At 39.4% G+C, this 25,887-nt stretch overlaps 1 protein-coding gene across 1 annotated transcript in view; it reads left to right on the top strand.

Annotated features, from left to right (window-relative positions):
- Window positions 1-25,887, top strand: part of FGD6 (FYVE, RhoGEF and PH domain containing 6) — a 67,884-nt gene that overhangs the window by 37,929 nt on the left and 4,068 nt on the right. Inside the window, exons 7-20 of the mRNA XM_015283990.4 lie at window positions 54-210; window positions 1,375-1,462; window positions 7,700-7,750; window positions 10,492-10,550; window positions 10,669-10,740; window positions 11,285-11,353; window positions 12,727-12,810; window positions 13,952-14,031; window positions 18,784-18,886; window positions 19,410-19,556; window positions 20,635-20,737; window positions 22,298-22,425; window positions 23,077-23,205; window positions 24,545-24,693. Of these exons, the coding sequence (XP_015139476.2) occupies window positions 54-210; window positions 1,375-1,462; window positions 7,700-7,750; window positions 10,492-10,550; window positions 10,669-10,740; window positions 11,285-11,353; window positions 12,727-12,810; window positions 13,952-14,031; window positions 18,784-18,886; window positions 19,410-19,556; window positions 20,635-20,737; window positions 22,298-22,425; window positions 23,077-23,205; window positions 24,545-24,693 (1,419 nt within the window). The remainder of the gene's footprint in view (window positions 1-53; window positions 211-1,374; window positions 1,463-7,699; window positions 7,751-10,491; window positions 10,551-10,668; window positions 10,741-11,284; window positions 11,354-12,726; window positions 12,811-13,951; window positions 14,032-18,783; window positions 18,887-19,409; window positions 19,557-20,634; window positions 20,738-22,297; window positions 22,426-23,076; window positions 23,206-24,544; window positions 24,694-25,887) is intronic.

Below are 25,887 nucleotides of genomic sequence, written 5' to 3'. Positions count from 1 at the left end.
AAGGTTAGGATGTATACCTTTTTGTGCACTAATTGCTCTGTTCTTGTTTCTAGGCTTGAACATCAAAGAATTGCTGACATATTTGTCAAAAAGGGCCCCTACTTAAAGATGTACTCAACTTACATCAAGGAATTTGATAAAAATATTGCACTGTTAGATGAGCAGTGTAAGAAGAACGCAGGTTTTGCCTCAGTAGTGAAAGACTTTGAGGTACTTTTTAAAGTCTTTTTTAAGATATATCCTATTTGGTAGCTTTTCAGCAGTTGTCATTTTTACGTAAGACTTTAGAGACCATCTTCTAATTTGATTTTTTTTTCTGCTGGGTCTTGGCTTGGGCCTTTATAGGGTGAAAGTGAAAAGACATTCCAGTTTTCTGAAGTAACTAGTGATGGTAGCTGCCAAAGGACCTTGATTTTCAGAAAACTCAGTACTTGCTACAAGCTGTATCAAAGGCATACTAGCAAAATCACCAGTTGCTTTTTTGGGTTTTAAGCAGGTTGATTTCTCCACCACACTACAGGGTAGTAGCTTACTCATGGGGATCATATTTCATTTCAGTTAGAAACATACAAAAGTGACTCTTACAGTCTACGTATTTCTAGAAGCTTTTAAACCCAGCCCATGCAACAATCAGTTGAAAGCTGATTCATGTCACGAAAAGCAATGCCAGATTTTTACATAATCCCCTTAAATCAGAAAGGAGCTGTGAGCTTCCTCAGAACATGATCCACACAATCTATGAATTCACCTCCTGTGATGCAAGCTTCCCCTTGAGTAATCTCATCTCTGTTAGTTTACAAATCATTAAAAAGGCTACTTAAAGGAGGCAAAGGAAGAGCTGGAGGTAGAGTCCGCAAGTACAGTAAGAAGTCTTTTCCAGGACTCAGTGTTTCTGATGCATGTTCTTTTGAAGGCAAACTCAAGATAATGATTTTTTTTTTTTTTAAGTGCGGGTCTTTTAATTGTGTGTTGTCCTTAGATGTTTGGATTAATTAAAACTCCTCATGAATATTGCTCTCTTCTCTGCCTTTCTTCCTAATGGACATTTACAGTGATTACAAATTAGCATGTCTTTGCAACTGCCCTTTCCTTTATTTCTGGGAAGACTCACTCCTCTCCTTTATAAGCAAAATAACCTATTTTGAATTCACAGAGCGTATGAATACTTACTGATGTCTTTTAACTCATGATTAATTTTACATACATCTTCCACACAGGGAGATACTTGCTTTGTGGTGCAATGTGATGTTACAGTAGTCACACCTTTAAGATCAGCTTATCTGATATTATCGGCAACTCTTTGTAGTTAAGTTTGCTCTTGCTGGAGCCCTTGACTGCCAGAGAATTGTTGCTTATGTTGGCTGTTTCTTTCAGATGAGCCCCCGCTGTGCTAGTCTGGCCCTCAAGCACTACCTCCTCAAGCCAGTTCAGAGGATTCCCCAATACAGACTCCTTCTGACAGGTATAGTCAAGCTCTTATACAGTCTTAAGAAACCAGTCTTCTTGTGTTCCAGAAAACGTGTTTTCAGGTGCTTGTATCCATCCGCTAAGCATGCTTGTCTGGCATCAGTTGTATATATGCTTTTTTGAAAATACAGCATGGGTTAGAGGCTTTCTTTGTTAATACTGACTGCAACAAGACATAGAAAGGAAATGCTAATATTCCCAGCGTTGTGGTGTGCTCCCTGATGGTACATTCAGCAGTACTTGGAAAACATGAAATTGTTGTTTTGGGGGTTTTTTTTGTTGTTGTTTGTTTGTTTTTTTGTTTGTTTGTTTGTTTCTGTGGTAATAAAAGACAGTAATTTTCTTAGAGGGTTGGAAAACTCCTCTTGAATTTTTGTTTGTTTGTTTGTTTGTTTCATGGAAAATGGTAGCATGGAAAACTAGAACAAGAAGGAACCAAAAGATTTGTCTGTACAGCTCTGAGCTTTTCCTGCAAGTAGTTTCTCCATTTCTCTCCTTCCCAAGTGTCTTGTCTTTGAGAACCATTCTCCTTTAAAAGTAGGAAGTGTGGGTTTGGTAAATGTTACTGTTAAGCCCTCAAGACTTGTTGCAGGGGCATGAGCTGGTACAGGACTACCAAATCTGGGCTCTGTACTCGGCTTTGGCACTGGCATGTCTAGGTGACCTTGAGGAAGTTGTCTCCTTGATGCAGTACTTTCATTTTCTGTAAAAGGAGCGCAGTGGTACAGGCCTCCTTTGTGAAGTATTTTGAGATGTGTTTGTTGTAAGAGGGGGATGGCTCCCGTAAGGATTTGGAAATACTTAAGGCATTGTTTTTGAAAGCTGTTGCTTCTTGATGAGCTATTTAAAAATAGCCTCTGTTTATGTAGTAACTGCAAAATAAAATGCTGTATGACCCTTTGTTTGGCTCTGTAGCAGCTTGTTGGCATTTCCCCAGCAAGTACTTAGACTGGTGATGCTGTGGGAGATACAAACTCCAGTGTTGTGGAGAATTCACTAAGTTATTAACCTGGACTGTTTTCTTTCAATTGTCTCATGGAAGTTACAGGTGGGGAAAAAAGGGTTAAAAGCCTTTATCAAATGAACTACTTCGTGGGGGAAAATATTAGTGTCATTTAATTGATAAAATTAAACCACAAGAAGGCATTTGAGGAGTTGCTTTATTTAAAAGGACAATGGCTCAAGGCATTGTGTAGGCTTGCTATATATTCCTCAATCAGTGGAGAAGCCTTGGATAAGTTCAAAGGTTTCCAATAAAAAGGCAGAACAGAGGAGCAATTCCTTTGTCAATATACATAGCAAAGTGAGAGATGTCAGTGATGAATGGCACAGAAACACTACTACTATGAAGTGGAAGGAGAGTTCTTTGTAACTATTAATTGCCATTGTGGCAGGGAGCAGCTGTTTTAGACGAGACCTGAAAATCTCATCCTGTGTTATGTGGAAGTCTACAATTCTGCTGACCTGGCTGTGGCCACCCAGCTTTAAAAAAAATCTGTAAATACACATGATATTTACATGAGTTGGATTGCAATGCTGGTTACTGCCTTAGAAAAATAAATTTCTCGTGTCCTGTGGGAGGAATGAAAGAGATCAGACTAAGAAATGAATTATGCTGTGGCAGGGGGCTTTCGTTTTGGATCTCCTTCATTTTTGCTGTGTTCAATTATTCATGCCATTTCACGCTGTCTTCTGTGTTCCCTGAGATTCTCACTTTCCTATATCTCAGTGGATGACTTCTCCACTTTGTTACCTTCCCGCAGCTCTGTACAGAGCCTTTGGAGGATATACCAAATATTCGGCTCTGCTGTTGGAGATGAGCAAAACAAGAATGAGCAAAAGTTGCAGTGATGCGGCAGCAGCCCCAGACAAAGACAATGGGCATCTGTGTGTGGCTGAGGAGGGGGCAGTGGATTAGAGTAGAGGAGAAAAAACAATCCAGGAAATGAAGCTGAGAGGCCTGAGTCAGCAGGGATTTCTTCCTATTTAGATGCTGTGTCGGTGGGACAGCTTTGTACTAGTAACCTGCTGCTACAAGATTGTTGCTGTGCTTTGAAGTGTAGTTGCTTTTGTGCTAACAAAAGGAGGAGCAGGTGGACTTAAAAATCAGGCAAGGAGAGGCACAGCTCAGCCGTATTTCTGTTTAATTATACAGCTTTTCCATCCAACCAAGGAAATTTCCACTTTGCCACATAACCCTGAGCTCTGTGCAGCAAATATGAAGTGGGTTGCTGGGGAGGTTAATCAGAGACTTCGTATTTTTAACAGAAAGAAATGAAGGTGAGGTGAATCTCTCCTCCAGAAAATCTGGTTTGAGTAGAAGACTTGCATGATACGAGCAAGCACTTCATTGTCGTATGATAAGCTTCTGTCCTCTTTTTCACAGCACAAGGCTTGTACAGAGAGAGATGGTGTTTCTTATTATCCTCAGCTGAGGTCTAGTGATGGGAGGCTGAGGGGCACTGGAAAATCTGCTTTTGAGAGCACTGCTCTTTCACAGCTCAGAAATAGAATTGTCAGACTTGAGGCCAATTCCATTTTGAGAATGAATGCTTTGAGTTCAGTGTAATTAAATTGGACGATTTGAGACAAGAAGTAGTTAATGAAGCAGAAGATAATTTTTATCAAGAGTAGAAGTGATAGCTACTGGCCCCTAGCATGAAGGAAGAGTGAATTACTGGCTGCTGTCAGGTGGACAGAAGGCATAAGAGCATTTTGTCATAAACCAGTACTTGTGTGTTGATTTTTGTTGTGTTTTGGGGTATCTAGCAAAATTATAAATTTTAATTTTTAAGCCTACCTTTCTGAAGGCATGCTTAAGGTCTGCCTTCAGAATATAAGGAGGAAGAGGTCAGACAAGAATTAGTGTGTTTTCTATTAAAAAGCCTTTCTCTGGTAGTGTGGTTCTTTTATTCCTTGAAGTGGTCTGTGTGGATTAATGCTGCACGCATCTTGTTTACATGAAGTCAGTTATTCTATTGCATGAAATGCAGTATTTGGGTAACCAGGGATTTTGGATGGGTTTTCTGTTCTCGTGGAGATGTGTCGATAAGATTTGTTTTGCTAGGATGGCCTCTTTGCTGTGTTGTATCAATGGGAAGCTTGCATTGTCATGCAGCTGGGAGATTGCTATCAGTTGTGAAACAGAGATTGCGCCTTGCTTGGGTGTTAGTCAGACCTCTGTGCCATTTACAGTGCTCCACTTCTCTTTCAGCGCTCTGTAATTTAAAAAAAATCTTTCCACTTAATTTCCTGCATAGTCTCAACTTCTGTTTTATTGTTACATCACTTGTACTGTTCTCTATAATGAGTATAATATTATACTAAAGCACTAACTCCATTCATACCATCAGATTTGTCCTAGGCATGCTGATCATCTCCTTTCCATTTAAACCAGCAGAAGGAAACCCCGGTGCTGCTGGTCTGACACTTTGGGTAGTTTTAATATTATTAATATGATCCATATTTTATTCTGTAGTTGTGGAAAGCTGTCCATAACATATATGTGTTTCATGTAGGAGAAAAGAAACCAGAAACCAGTATCTTGTCTAGAAGGACTCTGACTAAAGCGTCTGAACAACTGAAGTACATTTCAAAGGGGAAAAAGTTTGGCAAAGACCACAGATACCATTCCACCTTAGTATTTGGCTTCTGTATTTATTTTATCTAGGAATGTTTTTGCTAAATCATTACTGCAATGCTGTTTGTGTCTGTGAAATACTCTGCGGAGTGTAAGGCAGTACCTCCAGGCAGTTGTTGCAGGCACAGAATTTCCAGTGTGTGTGCGCAGAAGAAACTAAAACAGTTTGTCACATTGCTTCTCTAAAGCTGAGTTTTAGCTGTTCACTTGCCAGATATGCATAAAGAGATCAAAATTACATATTTACCACTTCCAGGATTTTGCAGCCGGAAGTTTTTTTTGGCCATTTCCGTGTTGCAGTGCAAGAGCTGCCTTCCTTTTTAAATACAGAATTTTAAGTTATGTTAAAATCTCTCTTTAATTTTCCCTCTGTTATCCGTGGATATGGTTTAAAGTGCTCGTACATACGGTTCAAAACAAAACCCCACAAACGGTATGAGGTGAAGTATTGTTCTTTGGGGGAATGTGTCATAAGGCATGAATGTGCCAAGAGGCAATTAGCTCCCATGTTGGGTCTCTGGTTTTAAGTTTCCAGTGTAGTTCCTTTGAATATTAAATTGGATGTTTCCATGTACTAGAAGGTGCCAGTGGAGCATTTGCAGATTAGTGCATTATATCCACCTGACCTCTTGTTCCCAGTCCTCAGAGAAGTGACTCTGTGGCTGGAAGCTTTAAGAAGCTGTAGTTTCTGTATAAGCTGTAGGGACTCACACTTCTATGCTGGGAGGTGTCTGCTGGAGTCCTTTGTTCTGGCTCTGGTGGAGGCTGAGCTGCAATAAAACTTTAACCTGTCTTCTTTATGGAAGGTGCGCATGGTGCTCACTCAGCCTGGGCAGTAACGTTCAGGCCCTACTTACTGACACTGAGGCAGGGGAAGGCAGCTGTTGTGTGTGTGTGAAGTGGGTTCCTGCAGGAACCAAGTTAAAAACCATGTGAACTCCTCTCAGTTCCTTGTAAAATACCTCCTGTTGATTTTAGTCTTATGCCAATTTCTTACAAACACAACCCAAGCTGAGACAAGGTGAATTATTTTTTAGTGGAACGTGTGTGCACCTAAATACTGCACTTGAAGGTCTGGTAGCTACCACAGCAAAAAATGTGGAGACACGTGAAGGATGCAGTATTATGGAGCTGGAAAAGTTTGGTACTGTCAGGCTCATGTTAAAATCAGGCGTTGGCCATTCCCTGATAAGGATCAGCCAGGACCTGAAGTGGAGCAGCAGGCTGTGGGTGTTCCCAGGCCCAGCCAGACCTCCCAGCGCTCCCACCCCCAGCTCACCCGCAGCTGCCCCCAGCAAGGCCCTGCTCCTTCATCCCAACCTGCTCTTCATGCTTCTCGTGGATCCTCCCTTAGGTCTTTGCCAAAAATTAAAGCTTCGGTGCCAAATACTTTCCTTCCTGTAGTTTTGTTTTCCTGAAAGCTTTCATTAACTGACAAGATTTCTCACTCTTCGTGGTGTTTCGACTGCAGAAACACATTTCATAATTTCTTTATTTTGCATAAGGAAACCATTACAGTATTCTGAGTGCTCTCTGAGGGGCATGCATGAAGCAAGACGTCCTATGAAGGCAGGAACAATTGGCTCTCGATCCTTCTTGACTGAAAGGATGAATCTGGGTAGGGCAAACATCTGGGAGCTGAATTCTTTCACTCCTACATGGAACGTGTACAGCTGCTAAGCTGAATTGAACATCTAAATCATATACAATCAATTTTCTCTAAATCAGCCAGAACGCGAGTACCTCATTTAAAAGACAATTGTGAATTAGTACTTGTTGATATTATCAATCTAACACCTGTATTCCCTTGGAAATTCCTTAGAAAGTTGTGTTTCTTTCAGATTTAAGTAGTTCAGAGCTGTGCTGAGGCCGCGTATTTGGCTATGACAGGATATCAAACTTTTTGTGCACTGGACACAAGACCAGGGAATGGAATCTCAGGAGGGATGTTTGCTCAAATAGTCAGACATTTGGAGTTAATTCTATCTGAGTGAAATAGATGGAAAAGCTACCAAGTCGTGAGTGAGTGTACTGAGAGTGCCATCTCGTGGTTGAAGAACTAAATTTGCAATTGAAAACCAAAAATTCCTATGTGAACATCTGACCTGGCTTATAATTTATAATAATAATTTATAAACTTCTAATTTTTTACCTGAAAAATATCGATCATAATCAGATTTGTTGTATTGGATTACTTCTGTCTCAGCTCCTGTAGACAAGTTAAGGCTCAGACTATTATCTATAATCTTCAAACTTTCTTGTGTCATCTTAAATGTAAACGTTGGCAAGCACGTACTTGTCTTCCACCTGCTTGTTTTGTTCCAGAATAACACAACATATCACTTCCCTTTAGAGAAAGTCACTGCTTTTTTGCTCTTCCCTGAGCAAGATATCATCATATACTTTAACTGTGGAAATGCTAGTTTTCCTTATGTTGTTATCTGGACAAATTTAAAAGGTTATGTAGTAATAGACCTTTGTGGCATAGGTGTACCTGAAAAGCAGATTGCTAGGAAAATGTTGGGCTTTAATGCTTTCTGATGCTGTTTATTTCTTTAACAATAATGCCTCTGTTATTTTTTCTTTATACAGATTATTTAAAAAACCTTTTAGAAGAGTCTGCAGATTATAGGGATACTCAAGGTAAATGTTTCTTTATTCTTAAGAAACAACAGCTTATGTAAATATGATAAAGTTTCTTTTTAAACACATGCAAAATGCTAAGCCGGTAAGTAGAAATGTGTTCTGTTTAGTTCTGAGTTCTACACGCACTTAGGCTAAGTGCCTCTGCTGCTCAGCAGTACTAGGAGTGCTACTAGTCAGTGCTTCCATTCCATTTGCATGAGCCCCGGTCGCTTATTTTGTTCTCTTTGCTGGCATTGGTGCAAACCCGTATCTTCAGGAGGGCTGCACAGATGTAGCTGGTGGGAATGCGCTAAATGAATGCCTCGGATGTGCTGAGCCAAGTTCACTTTCTTACAGCTATGTCTCTTGGTAAAGTGCCATAAAATTTATGAATATTTATCATTCTTAGGACATTTAGATATATTTGCTTCTTTGACTGTGTTGAAAATATAATCCCAAAAGTGTTTTAAATGACTCTTTCATAGTCAGAAAAGCTTGTCTTGCACTTATGTTTGTGAACAAGCTGATGCTTGCACTGTGTGGTAAGCAACTGAGCATTTAAAAAGTCAGCAATTTAGAAGAAGTGTTTTATGTTACATTTTCTTGTGATTTTTCCAGCTTCTGTGTTTCTTGGTTTTTTTACTAGTGGTACACTCCACAGTATTTTTGTCTCACTGCATATGCTGAAGATAAAAGCAGAAACTTAGTTGTAACAATGGTAATATTAATTTTATGTATTAGACATGTTTGATAGTCAGTCTTTGAAACTGTTTGAGAAAAGAAAATCTGATCCTTACTCAATAAAATCTTCCTTGTGGTAATTAAGTTCCTCTTGACTTCGCTTTGTTGTTTAATTCAATCTAGGAAAAAAAAAAAAAAAAGGAGGAAAAAAGACAAAGGTTTGGATATGATTAGCTTTTTTGGAAAAAACAACACAATTCTTCCCAATGACCTTTGTTTGAGTACGTTACTCCAGCTAAGTGATGTAGGAAGTGGAATGTTCTTCCCTTCCAAAAAGCAGTTTGTCTGGGGACTTGATGATGCTATAGATTATTTTGTTTTGTTGTTTAGATTTCTTCAGAGTCTTGGCTCTGTATGCAGCCCTGAGAGATGTTGAAAGTTTCTCTTCAATAATCAGCCAATTTTCTGTAACATTCTTTTTTTTTTTTTTAAGTCGTTGAGTACAATTTAAAGTTTTTGATAGACAGAATAGCTGATAGATGAAGGAAAGTATAACAACAACAACAACAACAACAAGTTAGGTACTCATTCCTTTCTTCGTGGATTTAGTTAAATTTCCCTTAGCTTCATTTTCTTGCAAGCTAAGGGGAGCTAGAGAGTGTTTTGGCTGGAGCAGCTCCAGAATTTCCTAGTAGGAGACTACTGGCTGTTTTTCAGCAGGCTCAGTTAACATCATGACGTTTATATCTAAACTTATTTTTTTTATCAAATGCTTGCTATGTGCTGTATGTTTTCGCAGTTGGACTCCTCTACTCACATTGCTTTATTTAATGAAGCTTCTGAATAAAATTCTCCTTAAATTGACTTAGGTGGAGATTTTTGTTCATATTCGTACCTTGCTTTAGTTTCATATATGGCTTCATAACCTTCTGAACCCTTTGGTTCAGAAATCTGTATCTTTTAATGTGCTCTCTTTCTGAATATGAACTCATCAATAAGGAAGTATATATAGTCTGAAGTGCTAATACTGTAGTGCTATCTTAAAAAACAAAACACCTACGACTCAAAGCTTTGGTTTTAACTGGGTTGGTAGGCTTCTCTGAGCACTTTTAAGCAATGTTTATTTGCAGTGTTTAACTGTCACTCAGTGCTAAATGACGTTTTATCAGTGCAGTTGTGCTAGCTTTCAGTTAAGTGAGGTTTATTTTTCCTACATAAATCAATTACAGGTTTTTGGATAAGATCCTTACATGGGTTCTGTGTAATAAACAGAGTTACTATTCAATAACTTACATAATCCTGTTATATAACCCCTTTTTTGCAGTTACACTTAACATATTTCAGCAGAGTTGCTAGTTATTAAATGTCAGTACTTAATAAAATCTCTCTTGTCTTCATAACTCTTCTATTTCAGAGATTTTTTTTCTTCCAATCTGAAATTTAGAAACTTGAACTTTATACTGCTACCTTAAAGTAGTACCTTTCTTCTGAAGTACCTTAAGTACCTTTCTACTAAAGGCAGAAGACAGAAATCACAAGAATTTGGATAATTTTTCTAGATTGCCTCCCATGACTGGTACTGGGGGCAGTTTTGTAAGATGGAAAAATCTCAACTAATCTCTGTATGGTCTCAGTTAAAGTGCTGTTAATGTTTCTGCTCTAAGTAGAGTCATTGACATTAAAGCAATCCTTCATGTGAAGAACTAAAAATTAATTTTGCTTGTAAACAGCTTTTATTAGCTATAGGAAATGATTGATGTTGTGGCTGTTGGTTGAAGCAATAATTTGATAGGGCACACCTGTGAAACCGTGATCCAGAGCCTCCGGGATCCATGGGAGGCACTCTTGAATGCAGTGACTGTTCAGTCAGGTCCTTGAATCTTGCCACAGTGTAGAAGGGGAATATTTTTTAGGTCGAAGATCTGTGGGCATGGTGATGATGGGTTGACAGTTGGACTAGGTGATCTGAGAGATCTTTTTCGACCTTAATGATTCTATGATTCTACATTTTTTTCCTGGGTTTTCCATAACACCAGTGCTAACTGGTCTATATAACACATTGTTTCTTCACTCTTCAGATGCTCTAGCTGTTGTCATAGAAGTTGCAAACCATGCCAATGACATCATGAAGCAGGGAGTAAGTATTTTGACTTAGGAAGTTGGCTGATTAAAGCCTTTTCTATTATTAAAAAGAAAAAAAAAGTCATGGATGCAGGGACAATTACTTATCTTTTTTGCCTTTTTTTTCCCTGTAGGATAACTTTCAGAAACTCATGCAGATTCAGTACAGTCTAAATGGACACCATGAGATTGTACAACCAGGAAGGGTAGGTCCTCCATATGGCAAATCCAAATGGCAAATCCAAGTGATAATAACAAAATGGTAGCACGGGTGACATGCAAGCACAGTACTGAAGCTGACACATATGGAGGAGAGAAATGATCCATCACTGAGCTATTTGGTGCTGACAGTCAAATGAATTCTACCTCCCCATATGTATAATTAATTTATCTTTCTTAGACGTTTATCTGATGAAAACTTACAATTTTTAGAGTACAGTTCTCTGCCTGGTCTTGCAGGCAGTATTTTTTCCTCAAACTTAACCTTTAATTTGTCATAGTTTTCAAATGCAGCATGGAAAATCAATGCAACCACTCAATCCCTCCAGCTTTTAGGGAGATTTAAAGGTGAACAGCCTTTTTGAGGAGGGAAACCATGAATTGCAAAACTTCCACTGCATTTCAGGTGTAATACTGAAAAAAAAAAAAAGAAAGAAAGAAAAGAAAAAAGAAAGAAGGAACGTATCAGCTCGTTTATACAGCTTATGCCTTGAAAAACTGAGTTTTGAATTGCCTGTTTTAATTTGCTAGATATTTCTGAAGGAAGGAACGCTGATGAAACTATCTCGGAAGGTCATGCAGCCACGGATGTTTTTTCTGGTAAGATGGTGTGTATACTGCTGTGTGCCTAACCTCAGTGTAATTCTGAGGGGTTGAAATGCTGCACCACAAATGTGAAGAAGTAGTAACTTCAGAGAGGGGGAAAAATGACCAATTGTTGCTGTTACACTTGCTCAGTCTAGTTTATAGAGAGATTAACTGCTGCATATACAGTAACATTTTAATAAAAAACAATTTCTCAATAAAAAGTACTGTTCTGAACAGTGCTTGTTTAAAATTTGAGGAGTTTTGTGGGAAGACATTATCTGAAACACTGGAACAATTACTCCATCCCACTTGTACCAGATTGTAAAACCTACAGCTCAGCTGCTGCTGTTGCACCCTTCCCTCCCTCCTCCTCACCTCCTCTTGCCTCCCAAGTGGAGCACTGAGCTGGAAGTGAAGTGCTGGCTTCTCTTCCTGTCCTGCTGTTGTTTTGTTTTAGAACTTCTGTGTGTCTCTGAAGTTTCTGTTTCCAGTTGAATCCTTTGTTTCTCTCCTCTATTTAGACCGTAAAACAACTGTTGTTGTGTGTAGTTTGTGACTTTATTGGCCCAAGGTCTTGCCTGAAATCTGGCTTTCGGTTACTGCAGAACAAATATTTTCCTAGGTGGTCATGAGGTTTGCATTCTAAGCTCGGAAGTGCCTATCGTGTTCTCTGGAGATGACTTTGTAGCGTGCAGAGGACTGATATATTAGGCAGTGATTTTAATTGATCATGTTGTGTAGGCACTTGAAACCTGTGGTTATGTTGCAGAGAGCCTCATAGCAAAAACTCTCGAGACAGTTCTGTCTCCTAATCTGTGTTTCTGTTTAGTAAATAAAGCCCGGACTCATGTGTTGAACAACACAGGAAATAAAGCATCTAACAGCTGAGCAGTAGGTGTATCAGATGAAGCTAAGTCTGGTATAACGTCAACTAAGCACGTTTAAACTGGTAACATTCATAGGGACAAACTTGTCTATATAATCATAAATTGGTAATCTTAATTCTGCCTTTTCCTAGTTTCTGGAATGTTTTACATTGTTTTGAGGGTTAATTCTATTATCCCTCTAAAGCAGTTTGTTATGCAATATAGTTGTGTACACAAGAAGCATTTTTGTTCTCTTTAACAGCATGTTCTTTGACATCTGTGCACTGTTTACTCATTGCCAAATGTATGTTTACACAAGGAAGGATATAAATAGACACCTATTGTTATCTGAATTTATGCAAGAAAATGTTTCTTGGGGTCTAAGTGGAATAATAAGACGTAGAAGGTGCCCTCTTGGACAGCTGAATTTAGTGCTTTGTACTTTCTGTAAAATGCATCTGAAATTATCAGTCTCTAAACAGTCTTTAGTCATTAATAAGTATGGCTTCTGCTTTACAGTTTAATGATGCCCTGTTGTATACTACTCCAGTTCAGTCAGGGATGTACAAACTCAACAACATGCTGTCATTGGCTGGAATGAAGGTGAGTTATTTGCTAAAATAAGTCTTTCTCTAAATGTGTCTAAACTTAGGTCTTCAAGTTTTCAAAAGGCAGCTATATTTATTGTTGGAAAGAGTGATTAAAGATGCTCGTATTGCAGAGCAGTTCTACAGGCATAAAGCTTCTTGCATTGTACTGTTGGAGTACTGTCTTACGTTTTCCTAAATAACTGTGTTGTCACAGGATCATCTTACTTGCATTTCATCCAGTGCTGGCCTACTCAGAAGTAGTCCACCTCCTTCTTTTTTTGTATTATATTCTGTTTAAACTGCCTATCTTTTGCTATGTGAATGCTTTTTCTTGATGGCACCTAGAGATTAGGTACCTCTGCCTGAGCAACATTCTGGTGGTCAAAACTCCACGGTCTATAGAGACCTGCTAACAGGGAGAGAAGATACGGCTTTTGATTCTGAGTCTTTATGAAAAGCATCAAAGATAAGCCCTGAACCCCTGTAGCAGTAGCAAGGAGCGTGTGTGTGCCATGTATTGATGCAGTTTCTGGCATGACAGTGAGAACAACAAACCATCGCCTCAGGAATCAACCGTCTTGTCTCTGGTTCTGTCAGAAATGAGCACTGAGTCCAGCTAGAATCTGGCTCCCAGGCCTGAGCTTTCACATGCAGAGCTGCAGCCTCTCTTCTGCCAGCAGATGTCTCGTCGTGGCTCAGAAACACCCTTAACTTTTAAAATCTTGTGTGTTTGAAACTTGGTATCTCAGAAGAATCACCAGAGATTCAGCCCATGGGGCTATCAGACAGTTGCCCACGTAGAGCACACCAGCGGCCTGTGTGTTGTCCTGCAGTGTGCTTTTTTGCAGTTGCAGTAGAAGCTTACAAGATGCTGGGCCTCAGAATACTGAAGCACAGCAGGAGGTGTCTGACAGCCCCTGAACTTCATTCCCTTGTAATCTCCAGTCTTCCTGTGTTGCCACAGTGAAATAAAATGGTGGGCTCTCTGTAATCTTACTGCACCTTGGCTCTGAGGATGTTGTACAATCTCATCCCTGTGAGATCTGCCCCTTCTGTGGTAAACGTATGAAACTTTGCAATAAATGAAAATAAAGCAGCATGAAAGTACCATGTCTGTTTGAATGTAAACTTTTTTTTTTTTCTCTTGATTGAAGGTTAAAAAGCCGTCCCAGGAAGCTTATCAGAATGAACTGAACATAGAAAGTGTAGAGAGATCCTTCATTCTTTCAGCAAGGTGAGTCTCATGGATTCATAATGATTTTAAAAGTATGTGATTTCAAACAGGGCTCAAAAGTTTTTTTTTTTACCTAAGCTCATTACAGCTTTGTAATGTTCCACACTTACATATTGAAAAGTTACTCCTGGCTTGTGTTACTGCAGAAGGATAGAGAGACTGACAGATGGATTTCCAGAAATAAAGTGGGCTTTGTTCTAAATCGCTTTTGTTCACACTTAAAAACTGATTTTGAATATTTATTCTTTTTTTTTTTAATGAGCTGTTAGAAAGGACACCCACTTGTACATAATCAGATTCACAGATACCACATGAATTCGTAGTCTGTAATACAGTCCACTCTGACCTGTAAGGAAGATTCCCTGTTGTAAAGTAATAGATAGAATCGCAAAATCTGTAATAAATGTGGCTGATATTTGGACAATTTAGGCTTAAGGCTGTGCAGCTGGTAGGCCCTTTGTCCTCAACAGAGTGAACTGATAATCAGATTGAACAAAACACTGATTTTTTTTCCTTTTCAGCTTTGCTGCACCTTCAAAAACTTCTGAGTGAATGGAAATGTCCTCTCACTGCATTTCTTTGTAATGAAAAAGAAGTAAAATTCACTTCAGTTAATGTTAGGCTTTGCTTTTCTATATTTGTTTTTCTTCCAGAGTTACTGATACTCTGTGTCAGTGCATTAGCGGGACAGGATATGAGCCATAACAGTACGCTTTGACATTTCTGTTAACTGATAAAAATTGTAAGGCGTCATTCTGGTCATCTAGCTAAAACAACAGTGTAATTCAGGCAAGAAATGGATCTCAGTGAAGTGCGGAATGGGACATGAAATTACAGAAATGACAGGAAGAACAGGAATGAAACTTGTCCTTACCAGATAGATAAATTTCCCATGTAACAGCCACTAAGCTGGAGTGGTTCTGGTCTACCTTCAGCGAGCTGCCCCTGGCAAAGACCTGGTCTGGGGGACTGTTGTTTTCACTGTGTTTGGAGTTTGATACAGTCTGTCACTTGTGACAGCGCTGATATCAATGAAGGAAGACATGTTTTCTCTTTTATTTAGCAAAGCTGAGCAGGGGTAGGCTGCTGCTTTCTTTGTGACCTTGTAAATACTGACATTAGGATGTCTGCTGAGAGATAGCAGTATCTCTAGCTGAGGGGCAAACCAAGGTTAGCCTTGTCAGAGCAGCCAGAGGAAGCAGCTCAGTTGTGTCTGAGCGGTAGTTATTTATAACAACAGGCTTGAAAGAACTATTGATGTATTTCCCAACAATTTTTTATAAATACTTCTCATGATTCTTTTGAACAAAGATGCATTCCACTGTTTAATGTATGGATCTGCACCGCTGTTACGTGAGCAGCTCTGTCCTGCTTAGGTGCCTTGGTCACTTGGTTTTGTGCAAATACGTGAAGACGTTTGTAATGTAAAAAGTAATGTAGGAAGGTTAATGGGATCTTGTGAAAAGATGATCATCCTGAAATACATGTTTTTTATGGAAGAGGTTAGCCTCTTCTTATTGAGGAGCTGATTAAATGGTAGATTAAAAGTAACTCCTCTGAAATACATGCTGGTGCATGAGGAAAAACCCATAGCTTTCCATACGCTGAATGCCATTTGTGACACACTTTTCACTTGTCCTTGAAATTACTGAAATTACCCTCATGTTACCAACCAAAACTGCTTTAACTAGCTCTTTCTTTCTTACACTGTCAACTTTCCATTTGGAGAGCATTTGTTTCTGTTATTTTTGTTTTTATTTGCAACTGTGTGTGTGTGCAAGAGCCCAAACTTCCACAGCCGTGACGCAGAGAGGTTGCACTTTCTTAGGATGAAAGAGGAGCTGCGGGATCCAGGAGTGAATGAGGACTCTCTGATTGTTATTTGTCTGTAAACAAGGCCTGGGTTTGTTGTGGAAGCAATACTACCAGCAGTAGCTGTTTGCATATGCTTATGGCATTGCTCCTATGATAAATAGCACAAGTGTGTAGAGAATTGGTATCTTGTTAATACAGACTGCATCTTCCATTTGATCCCTCATTGCAACAGCTTCTTGGTTCCTATGTAGTAAAAAAAATCTGTATTACAAAACAATTTAAATTAATCTTGCAAATATCAAGTATATTCTGTATTTTTTTCAGACAATATGCATGATGTCAAGTGTACACCAAAGAATAGACTTTGAAATAACTCTGGGGGCAGAGTCGGCAGAGGGGAGCAATTAAGCTAGTGAAAAATAGCTAGTAATGAAATGTAAACCAGTTAACGACAGAAGCACAGATTAATGCCCAAACAAGAGGCTTTCTTGCTTCAGGTTTTAATTTTGCTGACTGCACTAGCATTCTGCTTTGTCTAGTCTGGGTTGAGGTTTCAGCTTTCTTGGGTTGTCTGTAGGAACATGGATTATTTTACATGGTACAGCGCAGTGTAGTACTAGATATCTCTTAATAAAAACAAAAAATCAAAAAACAAAACAAACAACAACAACAAGCAAACAACTGCATCTGCATGATACAGCAGAGTATAGAAGTAAAGCGTAGATCCTGAAAACAACAGCCATGCCAGCCTGGCGTGCTGTGAGGCCAGCCGGCCCTGCCTCCCCAATGGGGTGAGCTGACAGCCAGTGCAGGCAGCCAGGGCCGGGTCCTCTCCTGACAGAAGGGAAGCTCATGCAGGACTGGTGCAGCTGTGAGAGGAGCCCGTGGGCTCTGAGCCTAGATACAATGGGGGTGTCCTCCTGGGACCCCTCACAGCTTGGCCACGTGGAGCAGCTGTGATGTGTGGCTCCTCACACACGTCTGCCAGAAACAGCAGTGGTTGGGACTCTGCAGTCTGTTTAAGTGTTCTGCCGTTTTATTAGCTAAGGTTTTAAAGAGCTGGGTAAAATTAAGATAACTCTGCAATTTTAGTGAACAAGGCAGCTTTAGGAAGGATGCAACCACTGCTGCAAGGGAGGCGGCAGTGCTGTGTGGCTGTGGGAGGGACGGCAGAAGGAGCACTGCCCATTGTGCTGCTGCTGACTGTGGCATCAGCCCGGTTCCTAATGAAACTGCCTTTGCTCTCAAGTTTTAGAGAACTGTAAGCAGCCCTAAAGGCCTAGTGCCAGCAGGCCTGCTGAGTGCATGCTCCCAAGGAAAAGGTTAGGACCTAAGCCATGAAACCCCATCTGTAATGCTCCACACATGGCTGGGGGATGCTTAATCTGCAACACTGAACCAACTTTATTTAATATAGCTTGAAGAACATAAATAAAGTAACCAGATTTTGAAAAAGCCAGAGGAATTGGTTGGAATTAAGAATGTTATGTAGCTAACACTACATCCTTCTTAGCAGATGAGGAAGCAAGGGTAAATACACTGAACAAAATGTTCCACCCAGAGTGTGAGATATTAAGGCAGACAATAATACATTGCTTTGCCCTTGCTTCTATCTTATTTCCTCTCCTTTTGTTCTGATTTCCTTGCTGTGTGCACTCAATCATGTTTTCCTTTGTGCCTTGCAGGCTTCTCCTGCATTTGCCTTATGAGATTTGTCCTCACTAATTCTATATAGTACCTGGTTTCATGCAGGTCAAAACCTCAGCTCAAAATATAAAGAATCAAAGTGTCCAAATTCGCCTACAACAGCCATTAAATAATAATAATTAATGTCACACACCTAAATATTTGCTTTCCTCTTCCCTAACTCGCCTTCTTTGTGTGCATCGTGTTTAATTTCTTGCTTAAAAAATATAGATAGATAGATAGATAGATATGTGATACTATTTAAGAAGTGAGGAATGAAATACGTAGTTGGTAGACACTTCTGATTTAAATGTCAGAAGCCCTTTCTAAGCTGGTGTTGCCTCTTAAGCAAGCAGTCCAGCTCTTCCACTGCCAGACTGCATCCTCCTCCCCCAGGCTCCCTCTCCTTTGTGCTGGCACAGACAATTGCTCAGCGGTGTGATGAGCCCAGGCAGTAAATTGATCTTGAGGAAGAGCTTGCTTCAGTCTGAATTGGTTTCCCAGTCCAATTTACTGCACTTAAAGCCCACTGTGTAGCCATGTGTGTTCTGGCACAAGGGAGAAGGTAAGTCCTTGTGGCTAAAAGGTAAGCTGTGCTTTGCCCATCAGAGGATTGTTTCTCTAGGCTGGCTAATCCAATGGAAAATCTTGGAAAAAAACTGTTAAAGTGGCTTTATTCTTCTGTGAAGACTTTATAGGAGCAAAGGGTCAGAAGCACAGGGCTGGACAAGAAACTGCATTTTTTGGGCGAAAGTTTGGGGTTTCACAGGGCTAGGTATAACAGACTGCACCATGAGACAGAAGGGGGAAAAATACTTAAAATACTGGCTGACACTTCAGATTTCTTCTTAAGATGAAGAGCCTGTGTCTGTGTTCTGGAGGCTCCATTTACACCAGTGGTACTCAAGCAGTTCATGGGTACATGGAGGAAGAGGAGGAAGGAACGATGTACAAACGTTGAAGCAATCATAGGCTACTGTGGGAGGAAGGAAAGGAGGAAAGGAATCCAAATTATAACAACAGACTCAGAATCATTTTTCATTATTAACACAAATAACTGGCACCGTGCAGTTGGCTTAAATATATGTATAATAGATACAAAAGTAATACTAGTTTTCATAGGAACTGGAGACCGGAAGCTGCAAGAGAATTAAATCAACGTGTAATGAAGCTAACAGAATTCTAAACAACACTCATTTCTTAGTTTTAAATGTTAATAATAACTTGATTTATTTTTCTTTAACCCAACAGTTCTGCTACAGAAAGAGATGAATGGTTAGAAGCTATCTCCAGGTCAATTGAAGACTATGCAAAAAAGAGAATCACGTTTAATCCTAGCAAAAGTCTTGAAGAGGTATGTCACACTGTTATTGTAGCCCATTTTGTTTCCTTCTTAAATAAAACGTTTATTTGCAGCTATCTAGAAATGCGAGAGGCTTCCCATGATAAATAACAGAACAACAGTAATTGATAAGAGAATAGGTGGTGGCAGAACAGAATGATGTTTCATATAACACTATCTAGTTCAGAAATTTAAAATTACCTACTTCCAAAAAACCCACACCAGCCTTCTCAGTTCCCTCTCTAATCCTGAAAACAGAAAGATAACTGGGGAATATTTTAAAACATAGCAGCTGTTGATATAAATAGGCTGGTAAAGCTCGGTGATCACACAGCCTTTTGGAACTAATGAAATACCACTCTGTCTTTATACTTGCATTACAGTGGTCACTAGTGAAATAGTAGGTAATGGTAAGGCCATGGCAGTTTATCAGATAAGGCTTTCCAACGTTATGAGAGCTAACCTATGATCACTGATAAGTACCTGTATTATTTCTCATCAATGAATGTTATGTATTCTGCCTGTGTTCTCTTAGGCAGATACTGAGAAGCAGGAAGAAGCTAGCCCACTAGGATCAAAGGCTCCTATCTGGATTCCTGACACTAGAGCCACTATGTGTATGATCTGTACAAGTGAGTTCACATTGACGTGGAGAAGGCATCACTGCAGGGCATGTGGAAAGGTTGGACCGTTTTCTAATTACCTTTCAATTATTTGGGTTCCTGTGTGATAAGTACAGGCAGAGCCTGGTTGCACTGCAGCAACTGATTAAGGGAATGATCAAAACCAGCCTGTTTAGTGTAGAGTACGAGGTTGAGACAGACCAATAAATCTGGTACATGTTCCTTAGTTTGCATTTTGGGATATTATTTATGTTTGTCTCCTGCTTCTGCATTTGCATATCACAAACCAAGAATGCTGAAATGTTCAAAATATCTTCCTCGCTAATTTGTAGGATAAATAATAATTTGTTTTCTCAAGTTAGTACCAAATTTATTCTATATTCAACTAGTATGAAGGGCAGATATATCTCAAGAATGTTTATTTTCTTGTTTTAACCAAACGTGAATATGGAATTCAATGCAGTTGAGACCTCTGTGTTAAAGAGAAAGTTTCAAGAGAGCAATGACTACTTTTAGTTATTCTTTTAAAATATTCTAAGTATGGTGGTTTAGTAATGCAGTAAGTGTAATTCATTTTTCATTAATTATTATCAATGGCTTATTAGGGGGCTGTAAGAAAGAAGGGGACAGACTCTTTAGCAGGTTCTGTTGCGATAGGACAAGGGGAAATGGCTTAAAACTAAAAGAGGGGAAATTTAGATTCGGTATATGGAAAAAGGTTTTTATAATGAGCAGTGTGGATCAGTTTGCCTAGAGAGGTGGTGGATGCCTCATCCCTGGCAACTTCCAAGGTCAGTCTAGAGGAGCTCTGAGCACCCTGATCAGCTCTAGGTGTCCCTGTTCATTGTAGGGGAGTTGGACCAGATGACCTTCAGAGTTCCTTTCCAACTCAAATGATTCTATGATTAAATCGTGTAATTGAGTGGGGTTTTATTCTATTTTTTTTAATTATTATTATTTAGAGGAAAGAAGAGCAATATATTGAACATAAGGACCAGCCAAGGCTTTGAACCATTTTCAGTGCAAAACAGTGCCTGTTTGAAGTTCAGTTCTTAACAGTACTGAAGTGAACATCTTTGAGCATTTGTTGATTTACAGGTGCATATCATGTACAATCGTGTTTCTGTTTGTTTCCAGATTGTCTGTCAAGCTTGTTCATCAAATAAACATGGTTTAGACTATATGAAAAACCAGCCAGCACGAGTATGTGATCATTGCTTCAGAGAGCTACAAAAACAAGGTAAAGAAAATGTGCACAAAACTACCTTATCTCTGTGCTCTTTACTATCATAATGTGTGCTTCATCGTTACGGCTGTGTTGAAATGCCTAGTTCTGCTAGTGCCTGGAAAGCTACAGGCAGCTGAGATGATCCGAGCCCAAGACATTTCTGTGGAGTAAGCTAGGAAGTGAATTTGCAATACATTTATTCTTCCTTTCTTTCTGAGGTAACTTGTGTTACATTACTTTTCATTTACTACAGGATACAAGTGTACACTGAAGTCCTTGCAACTTACCATGACCTCCCCTCAGTGAGTTTGCATGTACTTCTATTCTGTGTAACTTGTTTGCCTGTAGACTACATTTTTGCCATCGAAGCTGCTGAGATGGCTGAAGTTCTGGGTGAGCTGGGGGTCCAGTCCCGTCTCACAAGCCTTGCTCTGAATTCTGTCCAAAGACTACAGTATAGGATACACAAATGAGGCATGGGCAGGGACTGAAACTGTTCACCACCCATCCCTTTGGCAGAGGCTCAAGTCAACAGTAGCTCTATAGGGTATCAGAGGAAATCAGTGATGCCCTAGTGAAATAATCACGCCAAGGCTTGCAGCATTCTGGGAGTGGCAGTTGTTGTGGGCATTTAGGAAGCAGCATCCGCATCTCTCAGAGTGGCTGTGAGAGTCAGTGAAGTTAGGGTAGATGGATTGTCAGGGTCGGATGCAGGTCTGCGCATTGGACAGTAGGGGCTGCTATGCTGCAGGCAATAGCAGTTGCTTCTAGCTGGAAAAAGCTGCGGAGCAGGTGCAGAACAGCTGGCAATCCAATTACTTTCCTTCTCTGCTCATTAAGAGCCTCACCCGGTTCAGGGACATCTCAAGAAGGGCAATCAGTGAAGCTTAGGGCAGCCCTCCTCCTTCCAGGCTGGGCTGGAAACTACTGGTGCGTGGCCATAGAAAAAGAGAGTTTTAAAGGAGTGACGTGTTGCAGAAGTCCTTCAAGATAAATGAAGGAACTGTGTGGTGCAGTGGAGAAAAACACAGCGGATACTCTGGAGATGGGAATGATCTAGAAGCTTGTGTGCATGTTGTGGCATAATGCTGGATGCTGCAGGGTTTCTTTTCCATGCTGCAAAAAGCAGAGAAGATGTCAGATGGAGAGAACTGGAAGACAGAGTTGGGGAACAGAGATCAAACAGACTGAGCTGCAAAGGACGTTTCTGAAAACTCAGTGTGGTTTTTAAGACTTGGATTTTTACTCTGCATGTAGGTAAAGGCAGTTTTGCATCAGTGAAACAGACTTTGGAAACAAACAAGACCAATCTGTTCGGTTTAAAATTTCTTATGGTTTTTTTTTTAATGATTATTATTTTTATCTTGAATGTGACTTTGGGGATTCTAGCTCATAGTGGTGATGATATTACTGAAAAAGTTAACACTGAATTTAATGTGATTAGGTGTTACATTTGAAACACTGTAATCAGAATAAAAACTCCAGCTGCTTTTTAGTAAAAAGTCCAGGAATCATTGCCTCTGCTTACTCATCTGTGACATGAAAGCAATGTGTTCATGCTGTGCATTTCAGATAACCAGTGCTCTCCTAAGACTGGATCCCCAGTCAACCATAAGTCTCCATCAAGTGCCTTGTCCACAGTGTTACATAGTATTCCCTCTGGAAGAAAGCAGAAAAAAATTCCTGCAGCCCTCAAAGAAGTAAGTGCTTTATTGACCAAATATAATTATATCATCAATTTTAACAATGAAAGAATGATTTCGTATTTTAGCTGTCTTCTTTAGAATCAAAAGTCACAATTCATCTGTAACAATGGTTTGGGCCTCGGTTTTACACAGGCAGGAACCTGAACTGTGAAGCAGTGTATAAACTGCGTTAAGAGCCTATGAGACTGGGACTCATACAGTCTGGAATTGTGTCTTGCTTCTCATTTCCCTGTGTTTCAAGGAACTCCCACACCAACTCATCTGCTGGTATACGGTTAGAAAAGATAGAGCTCAACTCTGCCTTGCCTACACTGGAGGTCTTGGGAACAGGAGGAAGTAATTTTGCCTTCTTATACAGGAATGTGTGTTCTCCAGATGTATGTGGGCCTCAGTGTTTGAGCCCTCTCCCATCCTACTGCATACAAATAAAGTTCTTAGTGACTTATTCTCTCTTCCAGACTGGATAGACAGTGGCAGGCAAATTAGTTTCTCTTTCAGCCATCTGTGTTAATTATCAGTGCTAACTTGAGATGAAAATTTCTGTCTTTGACAGAACAGAGTTCTGGAGATCTGTTATTAAAAAAGCTGTACAGCAAAAACCTGGATAAGCACATACATACTCTTGGGGGTTTCTTTTCATTTCAGGTTTCAGCAAATACAGAAGACTCTACAATGAGTGGCTACTTACACAGATCTAAGGGCAGTAAGAAACCATGGAAGCACCTATGGTTTGTTATAAAAAATAAGGTGCTGTACACATATGCTGCTAGTGAGGTAAGAGACGACATATAAGAAATCAAATGGTCAATGATAATACCATATTTGAAATACCATCTGTTTGTTTTTATGATCTAGAAGCAAGCTGTAAAGTTAGATCACCTCACAGTAACTGATCAGATTGCAATATTGTATTTGGAAATGGCCTGCTGAGCTTGGTACTATAATATACATACAGCCATGATGTTTCTGACTCCAGACTTAAGCTTTGAGTACTTCTGCACTGCACACCATTGCAGCTGTAGGTACGTTCTGAGTCAGCTGAATAAATGAGGGGGGTCAGTTTTAGATGCACCACTCAAGTATGGTGGCAAAGCCAACATAATAAAACCAACATGGTAAGAACATCTGGAAATATATTGTTTTTTTAGTTTCGTAAGGTACTTTGAATGCTTGGAAAACAAGCAAACTAAGTCTCTTGATTTCTCCTTGAATTGTGTACTACAGCCAGGAATCTGTGAGTTACCATTTAATATACAGTGCTGCAGTAGAAAATAAGAAATGCATCTTGTCTAAGGGTGTTTGCATGTTTATTTAGGATGTTTAATCCTTCTACAGTGAAGAATAATCTCAGTGTGTGCTGAGGATACTGTGGTTTTAAAACATCTTTTAATGCTTTGTAACATGTATAAATGTATTGTAGAGCTGGAGGATCTAATTTTTAGTTTTTTTTATCACATGTGATAGCTTGATTACAGTTTTCAAGAGCAAAATACATCAAGCATCTGTTAAAGGTATTGCCATCCCACTTTCAAGCACTGAGCAATTTATTTTTTCCATCCTTTTAGTTTTCAGCAACAGAAAGTAAAATGCATTTAGCCATCAAAACCATCTGGAGTGCGACTTCACTGCTTGAGAGCATCATCTACATCCATAGCTCCTCCTCTTAATGTATTCAGTGCAACTATGAGGGTCCTGTGTCCCTCTTAAGACGTTAGTAAGGTTGATGGAGTGAGGACTGGGCTAGACAGATGTTTGTCTGCTGCCAGACAGGAGTTGCTCTTCTGATGTAAGAGGTCCTTAGAAGGCAGAATAGTCAGACTACACAGTGAAAGACAAGGCAGATGTCATTGGAAAAAAAAAACAACAAAAAATGAAGAGAAGCATTGAAGTCTACATAAATCTGTTATTTTCCTGTTCCTCAATGGATGTATAGAGATTATTAAAAAAAGAAAAAAGAAAAAGCAGAGTATTTTGTGCATGAATATTTTTAATAGCTTGCTTGCTGCATAATCTGCTGCTATAGAATACCGCATGAATGTAGTCTAAATGCATTGTTTAATATATCTTACCTGCCCTAATTTTGTCTTGTTCATCTTTTTCTCCTACTAAACAGGATGTGGCAGCACTAGAGAGCCAGCCTTTACTTGGATTCACAGTCAGTGAAGTCAGAGATGAAAACTCAGAGTCTAGAGTGTTCCATTTACTGCACAAAAACACTTTATTTTACATATTCAAAGCAGATGATCCCCATTCAGCTCAAAAGTAAGAAACTATTTGAATTCATTCCTTTTAGTTTTTCTAGCAATAACGTTTCATAAATCATACATGTTAATATTCATGGATTAAGCATGTGTACAAAAAGTGCATATTGAATAAATAAAGTTTTAAATAAATTCAGGCCCTGGTTTCATTAGGGCTTTGGAAAATGCAATCAAACCAAGTGGAATTGGGAAAAAAATCCTTGGTTTTGTTTCTGTTATTCTTTAAATGAAGAAGCAGACTGTCCTCTTCAGAGGAATAAACGTAGGAGGATGGAAAAATCTTTTCTTTTTCATAGCCTATTCCATCATCCCTCTCCCACGTCCACTTAAGTGCAACTTGAAGTTTTCTTTCTAGAAACCCACAGAATGTGTTCTAAAAGGTAACTGACCCGCCCCTGTTTTCACTTCATTTCCAGCTATATGTGTGAGTTATTTTATATGAATACATGCATTAAAAAAAGGGAAGCCTAAAAAGTAAGGTACAGAAGCTTGAAGTGTGTATGCAACTGTGCACGAGCATAAGAGCATGTTTAATATGCCCAAATGATAAGTCTGAATTCAAAGCATTCACACAGACTGCTTTAAGTCCTGCTGCCATATCTGAACTTGGAGTTACACTTACCAGTTTATGCCTTGTGTTTATTTTATATAAAATAACCTAGAAATGTGGTCCTTCACCAGCAAAAACAAACCCAAACCAACACAATTGGCTATGTGAATCGTGGAGTAAACTAGAAGTGACCATGCAAGCAATGCAATTATTTGAAGGATTTCAGTGAAGTTTTCCTAAATGAATTTTACATTAATAAAAGAGATTTCATTGGTTAATTAGTTCATTATCAATACTTAAACACTCAAATGGCTGTAGGTAGAGTTTTGTGTAAGTGGGGTCATTCTAAAAAACAGAGTATCTGTGACATGGGGAAATTTAAAACAGGAGGGAACATGCTTAATGACACTCTCTGTATACACAGTCTTTGTTAGCTTTTGGGGGGCGTATTTTGTCTTACAGATGTTTCGTTTCCATTAAGTGGAAACACAGAAATGTGTCCTCATGGGTACTATATAAAACAAAGCAAATAAAATAAATCCGAGGCATCAAATAGCTGTGTTTTCCAGTTCAGACAGTGGCTTTTGTAATCAGTAGGGAAAGTTGGAATTGAATGTGTTTTTAGCTCTGTGGCTAGGAGTAACG

The sequence above is a fragment of the Gallus gallus genome, chromosome 1 (genome assembly GCF_016699485.2).
Source record: "Gallus gallus isolate bGalGal1 chromosome 1, bGalGal1.mat.broiler.GRCg7b, whole genome shotgun sequence".
NCBI classification, from domain to species: domain Eukaryota; kingdom Metazoa; phylum Chordata; class Aves; order Galliformes; family Phasianidae; genus Gallus; species Gallus gallus.
This window is presented reverse-complemented; position numbering and strand designations above follow the sequence as displayed.